Source organism: Archocentrus centrarchus, chromosome 16, assembly GCF_007364275.1.
Source record: "Archocentrus centrarchus isolate MPI-CPG fArcCen1 chromosome 16, fArcCen1, whole genome shotgun sequence".
In the NCBI taxonomy this organism is placed as follows: Eukaryota; Metazoa; Chordata; class Actinopteri; order Cichliformes; family Cichlidae; genus Archocentrus; species Archocentrus centrarchus.
The window spans coordinates 31,633,538-31,653,475 of NC_044361.1; the positions used below are offsets into that span (position 1 = coordinate 31,633,538).

The window sequence follows — 19,938 nt, forward strand, 5'->3', positions numbered from 1 at the left end:
GGAGCTCTTTTGCAAACCAGCATAAAGACTGCTGAGAGATGGAGATGAGCAGGTAGAAACAAACATCATGTGAACTACTGATGTGAACAACTCACCAGCCACTTTTGTTGTTAGGTGCACCCAGCTAGTACTGACTTGGACCCAATTTTACCTTCAGAACTACCTTAATTCTTCACGGCATAGGTTCAACAAGGTACTGGAAAGATTCCTCAGAGATTTAGACTATGGCAGCATCACATAGTTGCTGCAGATTTGTTGGCTATACATCCATGATGTGAATCTCCTGTTCCACTATATCCCAAAGGTGCTATATTGGATTGAGATCTGGTGCCTGTGGAGGAGAGAGGAGCTGAGAGGAGTGGCTCCTGCTGTAGTTTCTGCTTCACGGTTTGACATGTTGAGTACTCTTTTGCATACCTTGGTTGCTTTAAGTGGTTAATTGGGTTACTGTTGCCTTCCTATCACTTCAAAGCAGCCTGGCCACTCTCCTCTGGCATCAACGAGGCATTTTCACCCAGAGAACTGCTGCTCACTGGATATTTTCTCTTTTTCAGACCATTCTTTGTAAGCCATAGAGCTGGTTGTGTGGAAAAATCCCAGCAGATCAGCAGTTTCTGACATAAGACCAGCTAGTCTGACACAACAACCAAGCCACATTCAAAATCACTTAGTCACTTTCTTCCCTATTCTGACACTCAGTTTAAACCACAGAAGGTTGTCCTGACATCTTGAACAATGCTTAAATGCACTGAGTTGCTGCCACATGATTGGCAGACTAGATTTGCATTAATAAGCAGTTGAAGTATTATTATGAGTAGTAGTATTATTATTAGTACCTAATAGTGACCTTTGCATGTAAAATGTGTTTTCATTTTACAGAAGTTTAATTCTGATCAAGTCTTTGTCTATAACCCTCAACAAAATTTTCAGTCCAATCATTTCCAAGTTTTTTTCCTCTCCTGTAAAAGGTGACCTAGAAAAAGTACTCATACCTGAACAAAGACAGTGAAGAAAATCACAGTGATAATGGCAGTGAGGAAAAGCTCTCTCTCTGGAAAGTGTTTCTTGTCCAGCAGGAAACCAAGGGAGAAGGCAATGGCACCTCGCAGACCACCGTAGGCTATAATGAACTGATCCTTGGTGGTCAGCTTGACAATGCGGACCTTGTTGATTATATAAGTCAGACCAACAACACCTGGGAAGCACAATGTACAAATTAGTCTGTCTTTGAATGTCAGAGACTTTGTGTCAGCAGACCTAGATTAAATGCAATCTTTCTACCGTTTCTGATTAAGGTAACAGTAACTGTAACTGTAACTGTAACTGTAACTAGATCATTAACAGAAGGACCTGTGACATCCTAAACTCAGGCAAAGTCCTGTGGTGCTTCAACACTAACAGCTGTGTAATGACATGATGGCAACACTTAATCCCAGTTCCTTTATTAAGAACGCAGCATTTTTATGCACGTTACAACATCAGTATAAAATGTACCGTGACACATTCACCTCCTTTGAAAAAGACAAAAAAAAACAAAAAAAAACTTTTTAGCTTTTTTTTTTTCAACCCCAGAAATCAGAAACCAGGTGTTTCAAAATCACTTCAACATAAAATCTAAAAACACTCACTGACCAAAGCTAACCACACTGTGTCCAAACTTTTGACTGGTATTGTATATATGTCAGTTCCTCTGTTGCATGACAATAGGTCACATGTGGACATTGCACTGATCCATATATTTGAAGAAGTTGTGCACAAATAAAGAAGCAGAACTGACCTATAACTCGTGCAAGCAAACACAGAATGACAGTGACGGTGACAAAGGTCCAGTTCCACGAATGAGGTCCAGCCACCGTGGCCACGCCCAGAAAGATGAAGATTAATGTCTCACTGACGCTGCTCCACATTTTCAAGAAGTACTTGATGGTGGTGTGGGATTTGTGGGATATGTTGGCCTCCATATATGGCCTCATCACTGCACCGCATGCTATTAACCTGGAAAGAGAAATGGTAAAAATTAACTTTCTTGACAGATGGTAAGATGGGTGAAAGATATATATCTATATCCATTTTTCAGAAAACATAATAGTTTTTGTCTTGTCATCCAAATGAAAATATTGACCACATAATAAAGCCAGGTAACACAGAGCTACAGCATGTTTTAAAGGAAAATATGGTTAAAAAGAGTACCAGTTTTACTTGAGCCGGCAGCAACAGCCACCATTAAAAAACAGCTGAGAGCTTTAGTTCCACACTAATGACAAAAAACAAACAAAGATATCTTCATTCCTGTCTGGTAACCACTTCTCTGTTCTACTCTAGTCATGCAGTGTTTCTGTGTCAAAAAAAGTGGAGGCCAAAAACAACTGACCACTATGCTCAACAGGTCACAGCAGCTGCTCAGCAGTCCTCCTCCTTGTCAGTATTAATTTTTCTTTCAAAGCTTTGCAGAAATGATAAAAGGAATTCACATCAACAAGCTCCTTCACTCCTCGTTTACAGACCAGTAATACGAAAAACCAAATCCAGAGCATCTGCATCAGCACCGCCAGTCAGGAACATTAATAACACCTACAATCTTAAACAGCCTAAAATTAAACAGAAAATGGATTGTCACATACTAGAAGAGCACTGCTAATATAGCGAGTGTAATTTCTCTGAATTTATAAGAGAAACATAATTTACTCCCAGTGGTGAGGATGTATATAGAGTATGACATCTAAGCACAGAGGAGAGATCCAATGCAACACAAGAATACTTCTCACCCACTCACTCGTAAGATGATGACCACAGATTAACCAAGTCATTAAAACACTAATCAGACAGAACTGTCATCATTTTTCCCCACACCCTCAGTTTTAGACTCACACTGGCTCCAGTGTGACTGATTTCTGTGGGTGATGAGATTACATTTTCCCCAGCCAATCACTATCAGTTTAAGTCAGCTCACATGTGTGGTCATGCCACTGTATTTGGTTTTGCTGGGGTTCTAAAAGTGCAGTGAAATCAGTTTAACATGGTTCTCCATTTGTTGTACAGTATCTATGCAATGGGTGTTAAAAAACAAACACGCAAAAAAAAAAAAACTGTCATACCACTCTGCAATACACACGTTGATGCTTTGCAGCAGCTTTACAGTGGCGTTAGTCTCACCCACAGCACTGATTAGCCAATCGTTAGAGCTCCCAGAGCACAGACTGCTCTTCAGATTTCACACTTTAATTGCTCTTTTAAAAACAGATAAAGACACAGCAAAAAACAAAAAAGATGTTAAAAAGGGACAAAGAGCCAGACTAGCCTACTAATAAAGGTAGGCTGGGTCATTCACACTGTTAAATATAATTTGGTGATCTCCCGCTAGTTTATATACACGTTTGATGTTCTCATGCTGAACATATGAAATAAACCTGTGTCCCTTTTTGTCTCCCTCCTCTCTCTGCTGTGTGCAAAGGTTCACAGCTCTGTTGTTCTGCTGTGTATTTAGCACTTCACATTATAGCCAATAGCAGCACATTCATCGTCTGCAACAATAAAACAACCATTTCATGTCACAATGCCAGACAAACCGGTCTACTCGATAATGTGGATGAATATGAAGGTCTGAGTCCAGGCCACTGCAGCCCCTAATTTCGGTAGTGAGGCTGTTTCTAACCACCTTTGCAACTGCGTTGCAACAGCTTATTAATTCTGTCCCTTCATTGTGAAGTCTCTCAACCTCAGTTAAATTCAGTGATACTGCAGAGTCTGAATTCTGAGTCTGAATTAAATTTTGCTGTATACTTTATGTAGAATACAATCTGAAAATGTGCTATTATATTGCTGTCTCTGTCCAAGTCTGTTATACAACAACCCAGGAACTTACGCCATGATGCCGGACAGGTGGAACATTTCGGCTGACAGGTAGGCCATGTAGCTGTACACAAAGACAAAAAGAGGCTCGATGACACGCGTGTGGGAGGAGAAGCGTGAGGTGAAGGCAGCCAGGATGCCATAGATGGCGCCTATTAGAACACCACCCAGTGCAACTACTAAGAAGGAGATGACTCCCAGGAAGCCGTTCAACCATGTCACCGTGCCGATGCCTGCAAACTCCTCAAAAAGGTGGTACAATACCTGTAAGAGGGAGAGTGAAAGAGGGAAGAAAAAGGGTGAGCAACTAAAACACAGATCGATAAAAAGGCACGGACTAGTGAATGGATGAAGGAATGAATGAATGGACAGATAGTCAACATGATACTAATTATTATGATATGTGATAAGAAATGAACTAACATCTTAGTCATCCAGTCAAGCCTCAGTTAAAATGGATTAATCAGTCAAGTTTCTAAGGACAGTGGGTGTTTACTGACTGTGAAACACTTTGAGGGCAATTTTTTTTTTTTTTTTAATTTGTTTGAACATCAAATAAAATGATAATAAATTTGGCCTCCGGGCAAAAAAAATATATAAATAGTACAGCAAATGACAAATCCAAGACAACAAGTCACAAAGCATATCACTTTATAAAGAAGTCTAGATAAGTATAATCAGTATTTTGTACTAGAAAAAAACATCAGGATGAACATAGAGTATAGCACAATATATGTGTGGAATATATTTTTGACTTGTGCAAATGGACGCAGAGTATTCCTTTCACTTTAAGTAGTAGTGACTTCATGGATTTCTTTACAAATAAAATTTTAGACACTAGAGAAAAAAATTATTCATAACCATCTCAAAGATTTGGTGAAGGAATGAAGGGTTTTCTCCAGTAACACTGTGAGAAATCTTGGAGTCATTTTTGACCAGGATATGTCCTTCAATGCACATATTAAACAAATATGTAGGACCGCTTTTTTGCATTTGTGCAATATTTCTAAAATTACAAACATCCTTTCTCAGTGATGCTGAAAAGCTCATTCATGCATTTATTACTTCTAGGCTGGACTATTGTAATTCATCATTATCAGGCTGTCCTAAAAGCTCCCTGAAAAGCCTTCAGCTGATCCAAAATGCTGCAGCTAGAGTACTGACAGGGACTAGAAAGAGAGAGCAGATTTCTCCCATATTGGCTTCTCTTCATTGGCTCCCTGTTAAATCTAGAATAGAATTTAAAATCCTTCTTCTCACATACAAGGACTTTATACCTTATAGTCCCATATCACCCAAATAGAGCACTTCGCTCTCAGACTGCTGGCTTACTTGTGGTTTCTAGGATACCTAAGAGTAGAATGGGAGGCAGAGCCTTCAGCTTTCAGGCCCCTCTTCTGTGGAACCAGCGCCCAGCTTGGATTCGGGAGGCAGACACCCTCTCTATTTTTAAGATTAGGCTTAAAACTTTCCTTTATGATAAAGCTTATAGTTAGGGCTGGATCAGGTGACCCTGAACCAGCCCTTAGTTATGCTGCTATAGGCCTAGGCTGCTGGGGGGTTCCCATAATGCACTGTTTCTTTTCATTCACCTTATTTACTTTGTTTATACTCCACTCTGCATTTAATCATTAATTGTTATTAATCTCTGGCTCTCTTCCACAGCATGTCTTTTTTTCCCAACCGGTCGCGGCAGATGGCTGCCCCTCCCTGAGCCTGGTTCTGCCTGTTAAAAGGGAGTTTTTCCTTCCCACTGTCACCAAGTGCTTGCTCATAGGGTGTCATTTTGACTGTTGGGTTTTCTCTGTATTATTGCAGGGTCCTTACCCACAATACAAAGCGCCTTGAGGTGACTGTTGTGTTTTGGCACTATTTGAATTGAATAGAAATTGTTTGAGTTCTGTACCAAAGATTTGCTTACAATCTAACGGGGGATATACGAGCCCCTGTAATGCCAGGCAGACAAATCAGCAGGCTGTCAAGTGCTAAGCAGTCTTAGCCTGATGAGCTCTGTTTCTGATCAAGGTCTGCACTCAGAACTCTCTGTGCCCACAGAGGCACTGTACCATGCATTTAGAATTGTAACACAGGAGCATATGAAAGCTACAACCAAGGGCTCACATAGTATGATATTACATATGTTCCTGAAAGATGTCTCTTGTATATCAGTATTGGTGCACTAATGAGGCACCAATTTGGTCACTCACCACAGTCACAGCATCATTGAGCAGTGACTCGCCAAACACCAGGATGTGCAAGAGCTCATTGATGTGGATCTCCTCAAACACAGCGAGCACGGCAACAGGATCCACAGCTGATATGATGGACCCGAAGAGCAGGCACTGCAGGAGCCCTATTTGGTGAAGGAATGAAGGGTTTTCTGGACGAATCTGACACACAGCATATAGCAAGCCCCCAACAAAGAAGGCGTTCCAAAGAGTCCCCACAACAGCAAATATTAGGATTGTGCCCAGGTTCTCCATAAAGGGACGGATGGGCAGGAAGTAGCCAGCATCCAGGATGATGGGGGGCAGCAGGCAGAGGAAGAACAATCTAGAGTCCATCACTGGTGGGACTTCTTCTCCAGCAAATTTGATAATTCCCCCCACCAGCAGGCCTACCGTAATCAACAGGCAGCTCTCTGGCACAATGTTGGACAGGTGAGGAATCAGATGGAATCCTGGATGGAAACAAAGCAAAACACAAATGTAGTTCCATATGTAAAATACAGGCAGATGGATCTGAAGTATAAAAACACACTGTGTTGGTTTTTGGGTTTTTAGCAAACAGAACTCAAACACATTTTGTGGATACACCCTAAAATAAATTAGAATTGCTCCCAGCTGTTTCCTGCTTTACAGCAATCACACAGGAAAAACAAACTCAAACATGCTAACACCATTCCATGAGCAGTGAGCTGTAACACTACACTTATGTGTTTAGGGCAGAACTCTCAGGTTAAAAAAAAAAAACAAAGTTTCTATATTTAAACATAATGTTAACATCAGCATGAAAATCACTATTCTACAGTGGTGACATCTGCAGGAAATGCAACAGGAAACCCCTCTGTGACTTTTGTCTAGGCTGTGTCGACATGCCAGAGCTTGCCTGTCCTCATTTGTTCACTCCAACATCTAAAGATCTGAAACTACCAGTATGTTAAAGAATATGAAAAGTGCACTGTGTAGCTGCTTGTACTAACACCATCGCCTTGTGCATTCTTAAAGGAAAACATGGAAAATAACATACAAAACAAAATGCAGACAGATCTCACATGAGAGAGACAAGTTAAGGGTGCAGTTTAAATAAAATTGCTCTGTGCATACATTCAGGACATGAGACAATATATACATGTGTATATTTTGCCTTTATTTGAATTTTATTAAATCTACCAAACTAATTTTGCAGGCATTCCACATGACTGAAATAAACATTGCTTGTGGCTACATGGCTCATGCCCCAGCATAAAGTCTGTTCTTGTTGATGCATTCACAGTCACTTGGACTTTTCCACTCCTGACAAATGACATATGCCGCTAATATTTTAAAGGCTATCTTTTTGACTTTCAAAATGTAAACACAGGTTGCATATGTATTTTGAGGCAACAGAACAACTGCAGCCTTTGGAAAAACAATAAACAAAAGGGGATGAAGACTTCAAAGAGACAGCAGCAGGCGTTCCAGTCGGGCTATTTTTACTGTACACAGAGGCATGTCAGTCTCTTGCTGGCAATGTACCAAATAATACTGCATAAACAGAAATGTAAACCAGGCAAGATCACAACCTCACATCCAGGCCAAATATTTTTGGGGGGAAACATAAATATACCAATAAATGAGGTATTGCCTCAGCTTATCATCTGGCAATACTGCTTGATACTTGAACAACACTTTCAATCTGACATATTCTGAAATTCCATCCAGTTTTGTACAAAAAAGGAACCTTGATCTTAGATGCGTGTGAAAAAAGGTACCGTTTCATATTACATGGCCCAGAAGGATTCGAGGCCATTCTGAGTGACACAGAAACACTTTCTATTACTGTGTGAATGTTTATATTAAGAGACAGAAGGAACAACAACTCGATGCATTAACTGACCCATAACAACAAGTTGTTTTCCATAACCACCCTAACCAACACTGACACATGTGGTCCACCTGGCCCTATAATTTTAGATTCTAACATTCACACTCACTTCAGCATTGAAACCTAAAGTGCTGGTTTAATACTGAATAAATACATCCTAAAGAGCACATGTTTAACTATGAGTGAGCACCACAGCTATAAAGTTAAATCATTTTAATAAAAGGAAAAAAAAAAACAAAAAAAACTGGACGGTCCTGTGAAACCTAGAATAACCTGAAATGGTAGCTGCAGGATTTGTGCTCCCTCCTGAGCAAAGAGAAGCAGAGCAGGAAGGTGAACATCTCGAGCATGCTCCGATTTGCTTACTTTTACACAATATGGGTAATGCCACGCCTAATTAATGTTCACGAATTAACACATTACAGTTTGTCGTGTAAATATCAGGCCTTTATGCCAGTACAGAGATTTATTCTTCCAGCACAATCATTTACAGTCAAAGCATACAAGTTTGAGTTAATTCCCTTTTGTCTTAACAGTAAAACACCAGCATCACAAGTTAGAAATTAAGAAAGCTCAACAAGTGCATGACTGAGTGATAAAGCTGCAGGATTAGAGCTCTGAGGAAAGACAGTGAGACGGTTTATCTTAAACAGTCTGAGGAGACTTTTAATTTCTCACAATAAGATGCCAAAACTAGAGCGCTCTTATAGGAAAGAAAAGCACCACACAGCTTCTGAGACACTCAGTATCCAAGTGGGTCAACAAAGATACTCGGTGATAACTGCTTGAACACAGTAAAGAAAAAGCTTATGAAACTTCACCCAAAGGCATGTAATCTGAGCAGGATGTAAATTCCACTGCTGCTTCTGAGATTTCTCAAAACACAGTGTCTGTTCAGAAGAAAGCATCAACGTGCTCACAAGAGGCTTTGAAATTAAAGCTAAATTAGCACCTTGGTGATTACAACATCTCAGCTCCCAGCTCACAGGGTTATAATTGCAAATTTGCTTCTAAATGTGTTACAGGCATCAACACTACAGGGATATCTGTACAGTGTGGGGGACATCAAATTACACGAGCCGGCCTACACACCCCCAGCTAAGCTAATTGGTACTCAGCTGCACAGAATGATTAAAGTGAAAGGCCTTCCTCAGATATAATACCCATGATAGCATTTTACATAAAAATGCCTGCCAGCAACTGTGGGGAAATCATATCAGTTTATTATCGCTTTATTTCAATCATAAATGCACAAACAGCTGCAAAGAATTCAATAAATTCCAAAGGTACTGTTGATAATTGCTAACTATGTTATTCTCTTTAATAGGCATTATTTTCAAACAATACTGTGCAAAAGTCTTGGGCCACCCCTCATTTCTTTACATTTTGCTTCCAAGGAGCCTGACTGTCTTGTAATTTTTTAAAAACAGTCTTGAGCAATACCTCTCCAGACTTCCTGAATGCCTTTTTCTTTGGACACTGCCTGCTTTTTAACTCATTTCCAGTCCAGTCCTTATACCTGACAATTTTTAGAGAGATGTTTATTTTGTCTGTTAAACAGCTGTTGTGTCTACACATAACAGACAACTTGGCAAAGAACCATGAATTGTATCTTTAGGCACTTTGCTACTAGTAGCCTATCAGAAAATATAAAATCATTTGCTCCCTTTACTTTAGTTACATTTCTTTAAAATTCCAAAGATAACAGTTTGACAGACATAAAATTGTATTTCTGAACTAATAAGCTATTAACCAAAATCTTGGCATGGTGTGCAGTGTGTCCTTTAAAAAAAATAAATAAGGAAACTAGACAAGAAGAAGACAAAAGAAGAAGCTGGGGGTCTAAAAAAAACAAAACAAAACACACTACTGTTGTGATACGTCAGCGCATATGTTTCTGGATTTACTGAGGATTAGAGTCCTGCTGACTGAAGGATGGAATTTTGTTCATTCAGTCTGTCACAGTACTGGATGTACAGGAGTGCACACAGGAGGAAGCACTTTCCAGTGAAGCAGACTTCACCAGACTGGCTTTTTAAGGAATAAGCCAGCCTTTTGCTATTTTTGCTTTTCTATTTACATTTTAATAGCACAGCTGTGGGTATTATTTAAATATGCCAATACTTTCTTTTTGAGCAATTTCTCATGTACATCTACAGCTGAATGTTAATCAAAGTGCCTGTGTGACAGCTGAGACATGTAGCTTTGACTCAGAAGTGCCTTTTTATTTATACCTTTTGGGAGGAAAAAATAGAGCTATATATCATATATCGCCACTCAGCTAAAAAACACGAGATATTACTTTTGGTCCATATCGCCGAGCCCTACTATCTATCATTATTATTGTACACAATATTAGCCTATAAACATTCAAATCAACATAATGTCTTTGAGTGTCCCTCAGGAGAAACTAGAATAAAACTCAAACAAAAAAAAAGGAACTGAAGACTAGACATACCTCCAGCAAAACATTTCTAAAGAGCTCTAATGACAAAACTGTGCAACGAAACACAAAACCCTTTCAGCCATCATCAGCTGAAGGGCAATAACACAGAAGATAAGATAGTGAAAAGGAGGGAAGTGAACTCCAAAAAACACTGGCACAAGCTGGTACACAACATCAAGATTAAGACATGGGTGTGTAGAACATGAGCGTCTGATACAGTGTAATGTACGGCCTTTCAATGCCTGTAAAGACTCTCTCATGCCATGTTCTTAAAGTTGAAGATCAGACAGTTTGTCGTGGCTGCTTTTCAACAAGGGCAGCTGCTGCTTCCTTGCCCCAGTGCCTCCTGGGAGTCTTTATGCAACAAGGTTATTGAAAACTAGCAAAGGGTAACAGCTCTTTCACTTCTTGATGTGTACCCAGTGTCAGTGCTGCCTGGTACAAACTACACATCGTCATTCCCAAAGCCAGGAAGGGTGTCCTGTTGCCAGGTGACTAATTACAAACCACTGGCAACCAATTCAGCTGGATTAAGCAAGCACAAAAGAGAGAGAGAGAACATATTTTAACAACTTCTTTGTTAAAAATTGTGGCTGATGATACATTCATCTGGTTCCCTTTGCAGAAACTGTGATGTGGTTGTCAGCTTTCCAACAGGCGCTCACAGAGAGGCCAAGATTTGCATGTATTCTAGAGAGACATAGGACACGTTGGTGCTATATAAAAGCTGTCGTGAGTCAGTGTTCAATGCAGATCAACTTGATGGTACTCAAGTTGCTTTTGCAAGAATGTATTAGTTTGAATTATTTATTACAGCCTTGTGGTGGTATAATTTAGTACGATCCCTGGCATCATATCGTCACAAAACTAACAGCAGGGTTCCCTTACAAGGATATGTTGCTGAGCTTTGGCCATAATATGACATTAACACCTGCTGGATTCTTACTATCATTAACAAAGGTGTCTTCTACTTTAACTATAGGCAAGTACAACAGTGAGCATATCAAATGCTGGTTGCAAGCAAGGCCTGTACACATGCTTTCAGGCGACTAGATTAAGGCTCTAAATGAACAGAAAGCAGTCACAGGAAAAGGATGAAAATTTGATGGTGTTGTGTGACTAACAAGACTGTTTTGTAGAGAACAGCAATATCTTTAAGTAACTTTCTCTTTATGACTGTTTATTGCATTTATTTACCCATGAGGCAATTTTCTAAATTAAACTGAGATACAGCTGCTTGAGTTAGGCTCACTGTTTGAGCGCCCTTAGTTTGTGAAAACTAACATGACAATTTCTTCTTCCTGCCAGTGGCGTAAACACAGAGTAACAAAACATTATACCAGTAAGTCAATATTTCTAACTACTCTAAAGGGTTTTTGCATGAATGCTCTTGATATTTACTATATGTGAAGTATTTTTAAACACAGGCATTTATCTTTAATTTCCGAAGATCAATACGTCCCTCTGTTGAATAATCTGGGCTAAGTTTTAACTAAACAACACCATAAAGATATGTGGAGTACAGCTTGTGACCAAGTGACTCATTCTTTGCCAAGGGTTTGGTTTCAAATGTTGTACTGGGAATGTTTTCCCACACAGGCAAAATGAAATTATGGCCCATATTTATTAAGTGTTTGGTCAATCCACCCAGAGAACAAATGCATTAATGAAACTTACTCATAAGGAATCATGTGCTTTGTTCGAGTGTGACCACACACTCTTGTGAATTAATTATAAGCCAGGCCTTGGTTAACTCTGGTAGGTTGCTTCAATATATAGTGACTGAATAAGAAAAAAATACAGTGACTATAACACAGTGACAGAAAAAGTAAACCATTAGCAGCTTCAGTTACCGTTATCATGAACTATTTACTATAGATAAAGCAGTCTTGAAAAGGTATGGGCAGGTCTCCTGGGGAACCATTTACTCAGCAAACAAATAAGCCTAACAGCCTCAGAAGCTCTAATCAAGACATAATGGATCAGAGAAAATTCAACCTCTGTGCAGTTTACAAATTCAACTTCAAGCTACAAAAACAAGATTAAAGGTCACAGTGCAGCTTCTAGTGATTATAAGTCAGAGTGAACAAATCAAACCATAAACTTGCAGTTCATCAAGTTTAAAAACAGGAAGGAAACAAAAGAGTGACCAAAGACATGAAAACAGTTAAAACTCTGAAAATGTGCCACGATATTTAACACTGTCAGTAAATTCATCACTGATGAATTTACACTGATTATGTGCTACTTCTCATTGTTTAACAATGATTTGCCATATTTTTTGGTTACCCTCTTCAAAAACATGCACTCATATATATGACCAGTCAATGTTGGGATTTTCTTGTGGAGACGCTAACAGTTTCTAACCCCTCGTGCCCACCCTGGCTCCAGAAATCGATCTATTTTCTGATCTATTTGCTAGGAGCAAGGGGACACAGGACTCAAGCAGCTCCACAACACATCAAGGTAATTGATAAAATAAAATAAAAGTTGTGACCCAATGTCCATACACACACTTTATGAATGGATGTTATCAGGCTGAACCTAACCAAAAGCACATGAAAGGTCAGTGAACTATAAGTGTAACAGAAAGTCTGCAGGTGAAGTTATGCCCATCCACTTATTTGCTGTGATAGGTAACATATTACATTAATTCTAAATGGGTAAAGTCATTCAGTTATAGTATATTTTCTTTATAATTAAAACAAAAACAAACAGATGCTTTCAAATACACCCTTGCTGCAAACACAGAGACATATTTTTATGAGGACTACATCTATGGTACACATTCAGTGAAATTACAGCTTTGCGGTCACGAGATGTTTTGTGTAACAGTGGCTTATAGCCTAATTACAGAGTCAAACATTGAGGAAGCCTCATGAATATAAAGGCTTTAACCCTTCATCATGGAATGGACAACGTCTCAGTGAAAGTGCATTCCCTGGTTTTGATTTATATGAAAAGCTTTTGGGGTGGCTATAATCAATTCATATAAAGTGTTCAGTTTAAAAATAAGGAGAGAAAGGCAGCATGCACAGTCAGGGTTGCTTAAGAGATAAATGGTCTGTGAATGTGCTTTTCAGCCTGTAAGATATGAAGGTTATGAACATGAATCAGAGACACGGCTGAGGTAGAACAGGGTAGCAGCCACTTCGAATTACCCAGATCCCATTTTCAGCAGTTCTGGGATAATCGGAGGCTTAAGGTCACCACTGTCTGCTGCTGCTCTCAGCCTACACACTCATCTAGTCTCATTTTTTATTTGCCTTCCTGTACTTTCCTCCTTCCTTCTGCTCATGCTCATCTATCATTTTTACTTAAAGTCCTTGAGCTGCATCCCAACAAGTAAGTCACCCAAGCCAGGTGGCCCCTCTTCCTGTCCACTCCCCTGAGGTATTGGGCTTCTTGCCCAGATAATGAGGCAGTATCCTCCCTGGCTACAGGCTGCTGCTCAGTCAGGCCCCTGATGTCACAGGCAAATGACAAGCTGCTGGCTCTCAGAAAAAAAGATAGGTGGGGACAATGCAGTGTTCTGCAGAAAACACCAAGCCAGGAGAAACTGATTATTGAGGGTAAAGACAGGACAATGGACAGGCACCGGAGGAGAATGCAAGCAGAGGGAAAAAATAATAAAAATAATATATATAAAAAAAAATTTTAAAAATCAGAACATCTCGAAGTAGTGTGCTGCTTCTGAAACATTCCTCAGGACAATTTTGCAAGGTAGACGTACATTGTGCTGAAGACCAGACACCTTCCAACATCCAGACTGCTGTATCAGGTTGCTTAGTCATCACTGTAGCAGGGGGTAAATACAGCTCTTAAACATCTTCACCACATGGCACTGGCAGATCTGATGAGTAATCTGCCTTAATAGCAATATTGATTTGCCCTCTCACAGAATGAAATGAGCTATTTTGGGCAAACTGGTTAAGTCAGCATACCACAGCCATCATTAATTCTTATGCACAACACAAGTAAGGTGAAGGTCAGAGATTAGCTGGTAAGATTACAGTTGGTTTCTGTAAAAACCTCCATGCAATTTGATTTATGTGTGATCCACTCCTTGACCTCCAGGAAAAATGCAATCTAACCCAGCTATTTTTGATTCAAATGAGCTGTATAATAACCACAAATCTGCATTTGGTTGCTGTATAGCTTTTCACCTGAAAAAAAAGGGCTATACCTGTTATAGAGACACTTTTTTTTTTTTTTTTTTTGAATAGGGGTATAACAAGCAACCACGAAAGCAAGCATTTCCTGAAAAGGCTGAAATCAATGCCAGGCCAGAGGCAGCTTTCACATAACATGATACTCACCTAATTTCATCAAAGAGGCAAGGAGGACCCATAGTGCGATTTCAAACGGCGTCTTTACACCGTTGTAGTTGAAGTCGAGCACTGGGAAAGCCTTTTCCCTGTGCTGACTGCTCTGGTTCTGCGCGTTGTGGCTGTCCGAATGTGCCGGGGTGGGACTATAATGATTGGAGCTGGCAGCTCCGAGAGTGAGCACGGAGCCCTCCAGAAACAACAAAACCATCACTAGGATCAGTCTCCGAAGCCGGCCCGAAGAGCCGTATATCACAGTCCTGGAAGGCATGTTGTCAAAAAAAATAACAAGAGACCTGATGTGAAAATAATTACGTTTTAAAGACCCAAGCAAGTTCAAGGAAGTTGAGCCAGTTGCCACTTCGTAGTGTTGTGTTAGTTAAAACTCCTCAGTCGAAGAAGATTCTGACAGCCGGTTCGTCAAATTGAAACCGAACCAGACCTCCCATTCTGTCAGTTAACGTTAGCTAGCTAGACGTCTGCGCTGTTGTTGTAGCCAGGTAAACATTCGCTTCCAGCACAGGCCGTCGCGGAAAGAAAGCAGGACACGGCAAGATGCTGAAAGAGTCTCTTTTTTCCCCCTCACAACAGCCCGGTAACCTTAGTTGCTCTTCGCAGCGGTGTTTCACAAGTTTTTGCGTTTCTCTGTCACTGACTATCAACGTCTTCTTCGGTGGAAGATGTCATCGTTGAAGCTGGGGGTAAACGAGGCACAGCGGCATCCCTTCAGCGTCTCCTTTCTCCTTCCTACTGCCCTAGAAACTCGTCCGTGAGGCGGCTGTGCTCAGATACTGACCTTGAAGAGAAGTCACGCAGCTGCCACATTGTGTTTTACCGTGTACACCAACTTTCTGATATTAACCTCCGTGTATGCCGCATCTTCACGGAATGCCCGAGAAGACAAAACCTAGGTCGGGGGCTGAGCCCAGAAAGAGGATGTGGAAAGACCTTTGCGCGTGCTCCGCCCCGGAGTTGTCAAACCAAGTGGCGACTTGTCTCGTCTGCAGTGGTATTATAGCTTCATACAACCTTCAAAAAGCACACCCTTTCGCGGAGCTTTAGTGGGTGGGATAAGGAGGAGAGTAAGGAGGGGAGGGGTACGTGGGGGGGGGGGGGGGGGGGGGGGGGGGGTCCGCATATAGTGACACCTATAGGAAAGGAGGTTTGAGGTGTAGGATCCCCACAGCATTTCTCCTCTGCACACCTGCTCCTGAATGGGCTATGTGGAGTCTGTCATGTTATGTCAGTAATGTCTGTTGAGATCTCATGGAGATGCAGCAGGGAGGCCAAACGACAAGGTTAACTCCAGACCACAGTCCAGTGAGCACTGATCACGAAGGATCATTTGAATATAACCATAGTGTGTGTTCCTCGGGGACACAGTTTCAATGCTTAAATGTAGTAGTGTGAGAAATGACGTTCATAATGGCAGTAATATGATAGCTGCATAGTGGGAGGTCAGCAGTCATTTTCAACTGCCAGCTGCAGCTCACAGAGTAGGTAGGGCCTCAATGTACACATATCTGGAGTGTGTGCTTGTTATTATGATAGGTCTTGAGAAAAAAGTCAAGACAATATATGTCTGTGGGAGTGGCTTTGGAAACTACGGGCATTGCAAGTTAAAAATAATGACTCAGCAAAATAGTGATTTTTCAGACACACCTGTTGGATTTAGTAACATGTCATTTCCTGCTGTATTACAACAGTAGCTTTCGTTCATGTCAAACCAGTAATGCTTTTCCTGTTCTTAAAGGTAACCCTGAAGTAGTACACACAGCCCCGAGTGTTCTGGACTTTCAGATAAGAGACTGTCAAGTGAAAAGAAGATGCTAATTTTCTACGTCAAACCTGCAAAACAAAAGTGAATTAAATTACATGTGGTCTGTCAGAATGATCTCGAGTGTACCATTAATAAGGTATGGTCAGTGGTGATAACAGTGTACTGCATTACACCCTCCATTTAAACACTGTTTCAATCAGAATTTAGGCGACGCAGTGTCTGTGCTGTTTGTCATTTTGTCTCTTAATGTCTTTATCACTGTTTATGACTGTAGGGTGTTGGTTTTACAGCTCTTTGTTGTTGCTGCTGTGGAGCGTCGTGGTTTCCACCAGAGGGAATGCAGAACCTGGGGAGAGACTGACTTCTGCTGACCTCTGTGGGAGGAATCTGTGTGCTAACCACCAATTTAAATTGCTGTACTAAATGTATACATTATAGACTATATGTATGTAATAGGGATCTTTGTAGGATACTGTTATTAGTATGAAAGTTTTCCCACAAGTAAAAGCACAGATAATAAACACTAAATAATGATGACTAAATTTAATTTAGCTGTGTTAAGTTTCAGTGTTCTGGTGATTTGCATGGTGGCTCACTGTCACAGCTTATTAATAAGCCACTAATAATGTTTCCAGTGCTTTTCTTATTATGGCAAGTTGAATGTCTGCTGTGAGGAGATGTTATTGTATTTGGAAATTACAAATATATCCAGTTCCTTTCTGTATTATGTACCTGCGATTAGAGGATTTACTATGCCTAATGACTGTTTAGAATATAAATACTTTCATCACTTTTTCCACTGCAAAGCAGCAAAGACTGTTTTGTATATAGTATGGAACTGGGTGTCAATCAAGAATGAGTAGTAGGTTTGATTTGGTGGCTGTATTCATGTTATTAGTTACAGGATTCACTAAACACACTTCTACTGTATGGATTCATTTGCATATTTGTTTTCTATTCTGAAATGTAATTTAGCTGGTGCCACTGATTTAGTGACTTTTGCAGAGGACCAAAAGGAGCAGAAACATGCTGATTAATTCACAGCCCTTAAGTGTTTGCAAAATTAAAGACTGCAAATTAATCAGTGTGCTCCCGTCCCTTTTGTCTTCTGAAAGATTGCCGTCCCGGAATTGAGAAGCAGCTAAGCTGGCCACATTTACCTGGAAGAAGTATCGCATCCTGGTTTTATTGTTACTATTTAATTTATTATACTATGTTCTGATTTCTCACTATTTTTTAAAGATTTTAAGAAATAAATTATTGTTGTGGATGTGAATATAGAGCAGTTATTCCATAGTGGAGTCTTTTTTAATTTCAGTTGATTCTTACAGTACCATTGATTCATACAGTGGTATTTTATATATATATATATATATAGAGAGAGAGAGAGAGAGAGAGCATGCCCTTCTGAAACTTCGTGTAAATTAACCCCATACAAAAACAGCGATGACCTGTTATAGAACTCTTAAGACCATAACCTACATCTGCCCTCTTCAGCTTTCTTGTGGTAAAGTTAGGTTGCCAGTAGCTTTGCTGCATGAAACCAGATTTCTACAGCATGATTCCAAATGTCATCCAGCCCTTGGAGAAAATAATAGTGGGCATGGTTCTGTGGTTAGCAGATATGAGGGAAATTACCCAGGAAGACGGCACTGGCCACATGGCTGGCCTATCATACTGATGCTGAAACTAATTATAGCAAATAGATTATGTGCTTTAAGGCCACATGAACTGAAAGCCTCGGGGGTTCAGTGCTGTAGTTAAGACTACTTTACACCATACAGCTGAAGCCAAAAATTCAGATTTGATCAAAGATAAATTGTACTTGACTAAAATAAATCCTCAGCCTGAAGAAAAGGGAGTCGCATGTTGAAAGCATTTCATCCGAGATCAGGCAAAAACAATTTTATTGAACCCAAGTGACCAAGCCTGCAGTCCAAAGCTTATTTGCTTTCGCTTTTGGGAGCCCTTCTTTTAAATACTTGGAGCTAAAGAAAGTACAGTCTCAATGATAGAAGTCCATATTTTTCCTTCTTAACTGTGCAATTACACAATTTTCAATTATAAAACTCTACCAGCTCACTCTGACACTAAAATGTTTTATGTATCTGCTTTGAAGTTTCTATTTTCTCTGTTTATCGGCATGAATTTAGTCACTGTTTTTGCCCACAAACCACGTAATGTGGAGCAAAACAAGTCAATTATTCCAGGCAGCATTTAAACCACTGGGGGATAAGGCTGGCTGTAAATTTTACCATTTCCACTGGATTTAAAAACAAGGCAATTGACAAGTTTGGTGGCTACGTTTTGTGTTTGTTTGCCTTCATGTTTGTTTCATTTGGGGAATAAAAAGGATTCCAGTATAAAACCCTGAAGCATGTACAGTTGTGACCAGATATGCACAACACAAATAGCAAATATTTAGGATCATAAATCCCAGTTTACATAAATCTTTGCAGTTTACCAAGGGCCATATCAGATTAGAAAACTACATATTGAATTCAGAGAACTGTTTAGCTGCAAACTTCTTTCTTAATACTCTACTCAGAAGCTGTCTGCATCACTGATGCAGTCCTGGCTTCTGGCTAAACACTAATAAAGTGGCTTTGCAGTAGAGGCTAGCAGGATCTATTGCTGTCACCTTCTGGATTTGTAACGATGCACCAGCAGCGATCTGGAATGAGACTCAGAAAAACAAATGGTGACATGGTGCCACCTGGTATAAGCTGTGTAAATGATGACGAGCTCTGACAGCATGTCTGCCAGCAGGGATAGTAGCAAAATATTTTGATGGCTTTAATCACACTCTGTTAGGGAGAAGTAGTTATTTAAGGATTCTCTAGGCTAAGAGCCATTTCTGACACTGAGCTGAAGCATCTTGATAATGTCCAGTCACCACCACCCCCCCCACATCACCCCCCCCCCTGTCTCTTTGTCTACCTCTTCTCTTTCTCCAACCTTTCCCCCACATTTGCTGAAATATTACCGCTCTAGCTAATGCCAAATCACATTATGCTTAATAAATATACAGTAGCTCTTAGAGAGCACTAATGTCCATGCGGTGTCATTTGTGATATATTACATTAAGCCAACACTCTCATTATGGCCACATGTTCATGGCATGCTATGGGTCAGACAGTGACTGTAATGTCGGTGTAATCTGGTGACTGGTCAGAATCCACATGACCAGCATAACATCAGTGGTTGAAGCAGATTACTGTAACTGGCAGCATGTACTCTTGGAACCGATCACTGTAAGATGACCAATAACACTGGTCAGCAATGATTTTGCTACCTGGAGAAAAATACCTGATCTAAGGCATTTCAGGTATTCCAAAACTATAAATAGAATTTCTCTAGCACGTCTTGAGTTATGCACATGTCAATAATTAGATAATGTTTTGCTGTACTGGTGCTTCTCACGCAAATGTAGAGTGTGCTAAGATTTT

General features: G+C 40.2%; 1 protein-coding gene and 1 long non-coding RNA gene across 3 annotated transcripts in view; one reads left to right on the forward strand and one right to left on the reverse strand.

Annotated features, from left to right (window-relative positions):
* Positions 1-15,717, reverse strand: part of slc9a1a (solute carrier family 9 member A1a) — a 30,452-nt gene extending 14,735 nt beyond the window's left edge. For both annotated transcript variants that reach the window (XM_030749633.1, XM_030749632.1), the window contains exons 1-5: positions 14,701-15,717; positions 6,057-6,529; positions 3,863-4,113; positions 1,778-1,995; positions 993-1,195 (exon numbers count right to left, since the gene is read on the reverse strand). In XM_030749633.1, the coding sequence (XP_030605493.1) occupies positions 993-1,195; positions 1,778-1,995; positions 3,863-4,113; positions 6,057-6,529; positions 14,701-14,980 (1,425 nt within the window). In that variant the 5' untranslated portion in view covers positions 14,981-15,717. The remainder of the gene's footprint in view (positions 1-992; positions 1,196-1,777; positions 1,996-3,862; positions 4,114-6,056; positions 6,530-14,700) is intronic.
* LOC115794250 (uncharacterized) lies at positions 15,502-17,135 on the forward strand. Its single transcript, XR_004021167.1, has 3 exons — positions 15,502-15,718; positions 16,463-16,625; positions 16,780-17,135. It is a non-coding gene; the product is annotated as an uncharacterized LOC115794250 (long non-coding RNA).
* Positions 17,136-19,938: the final 2,803 nt, after the last annotated feature.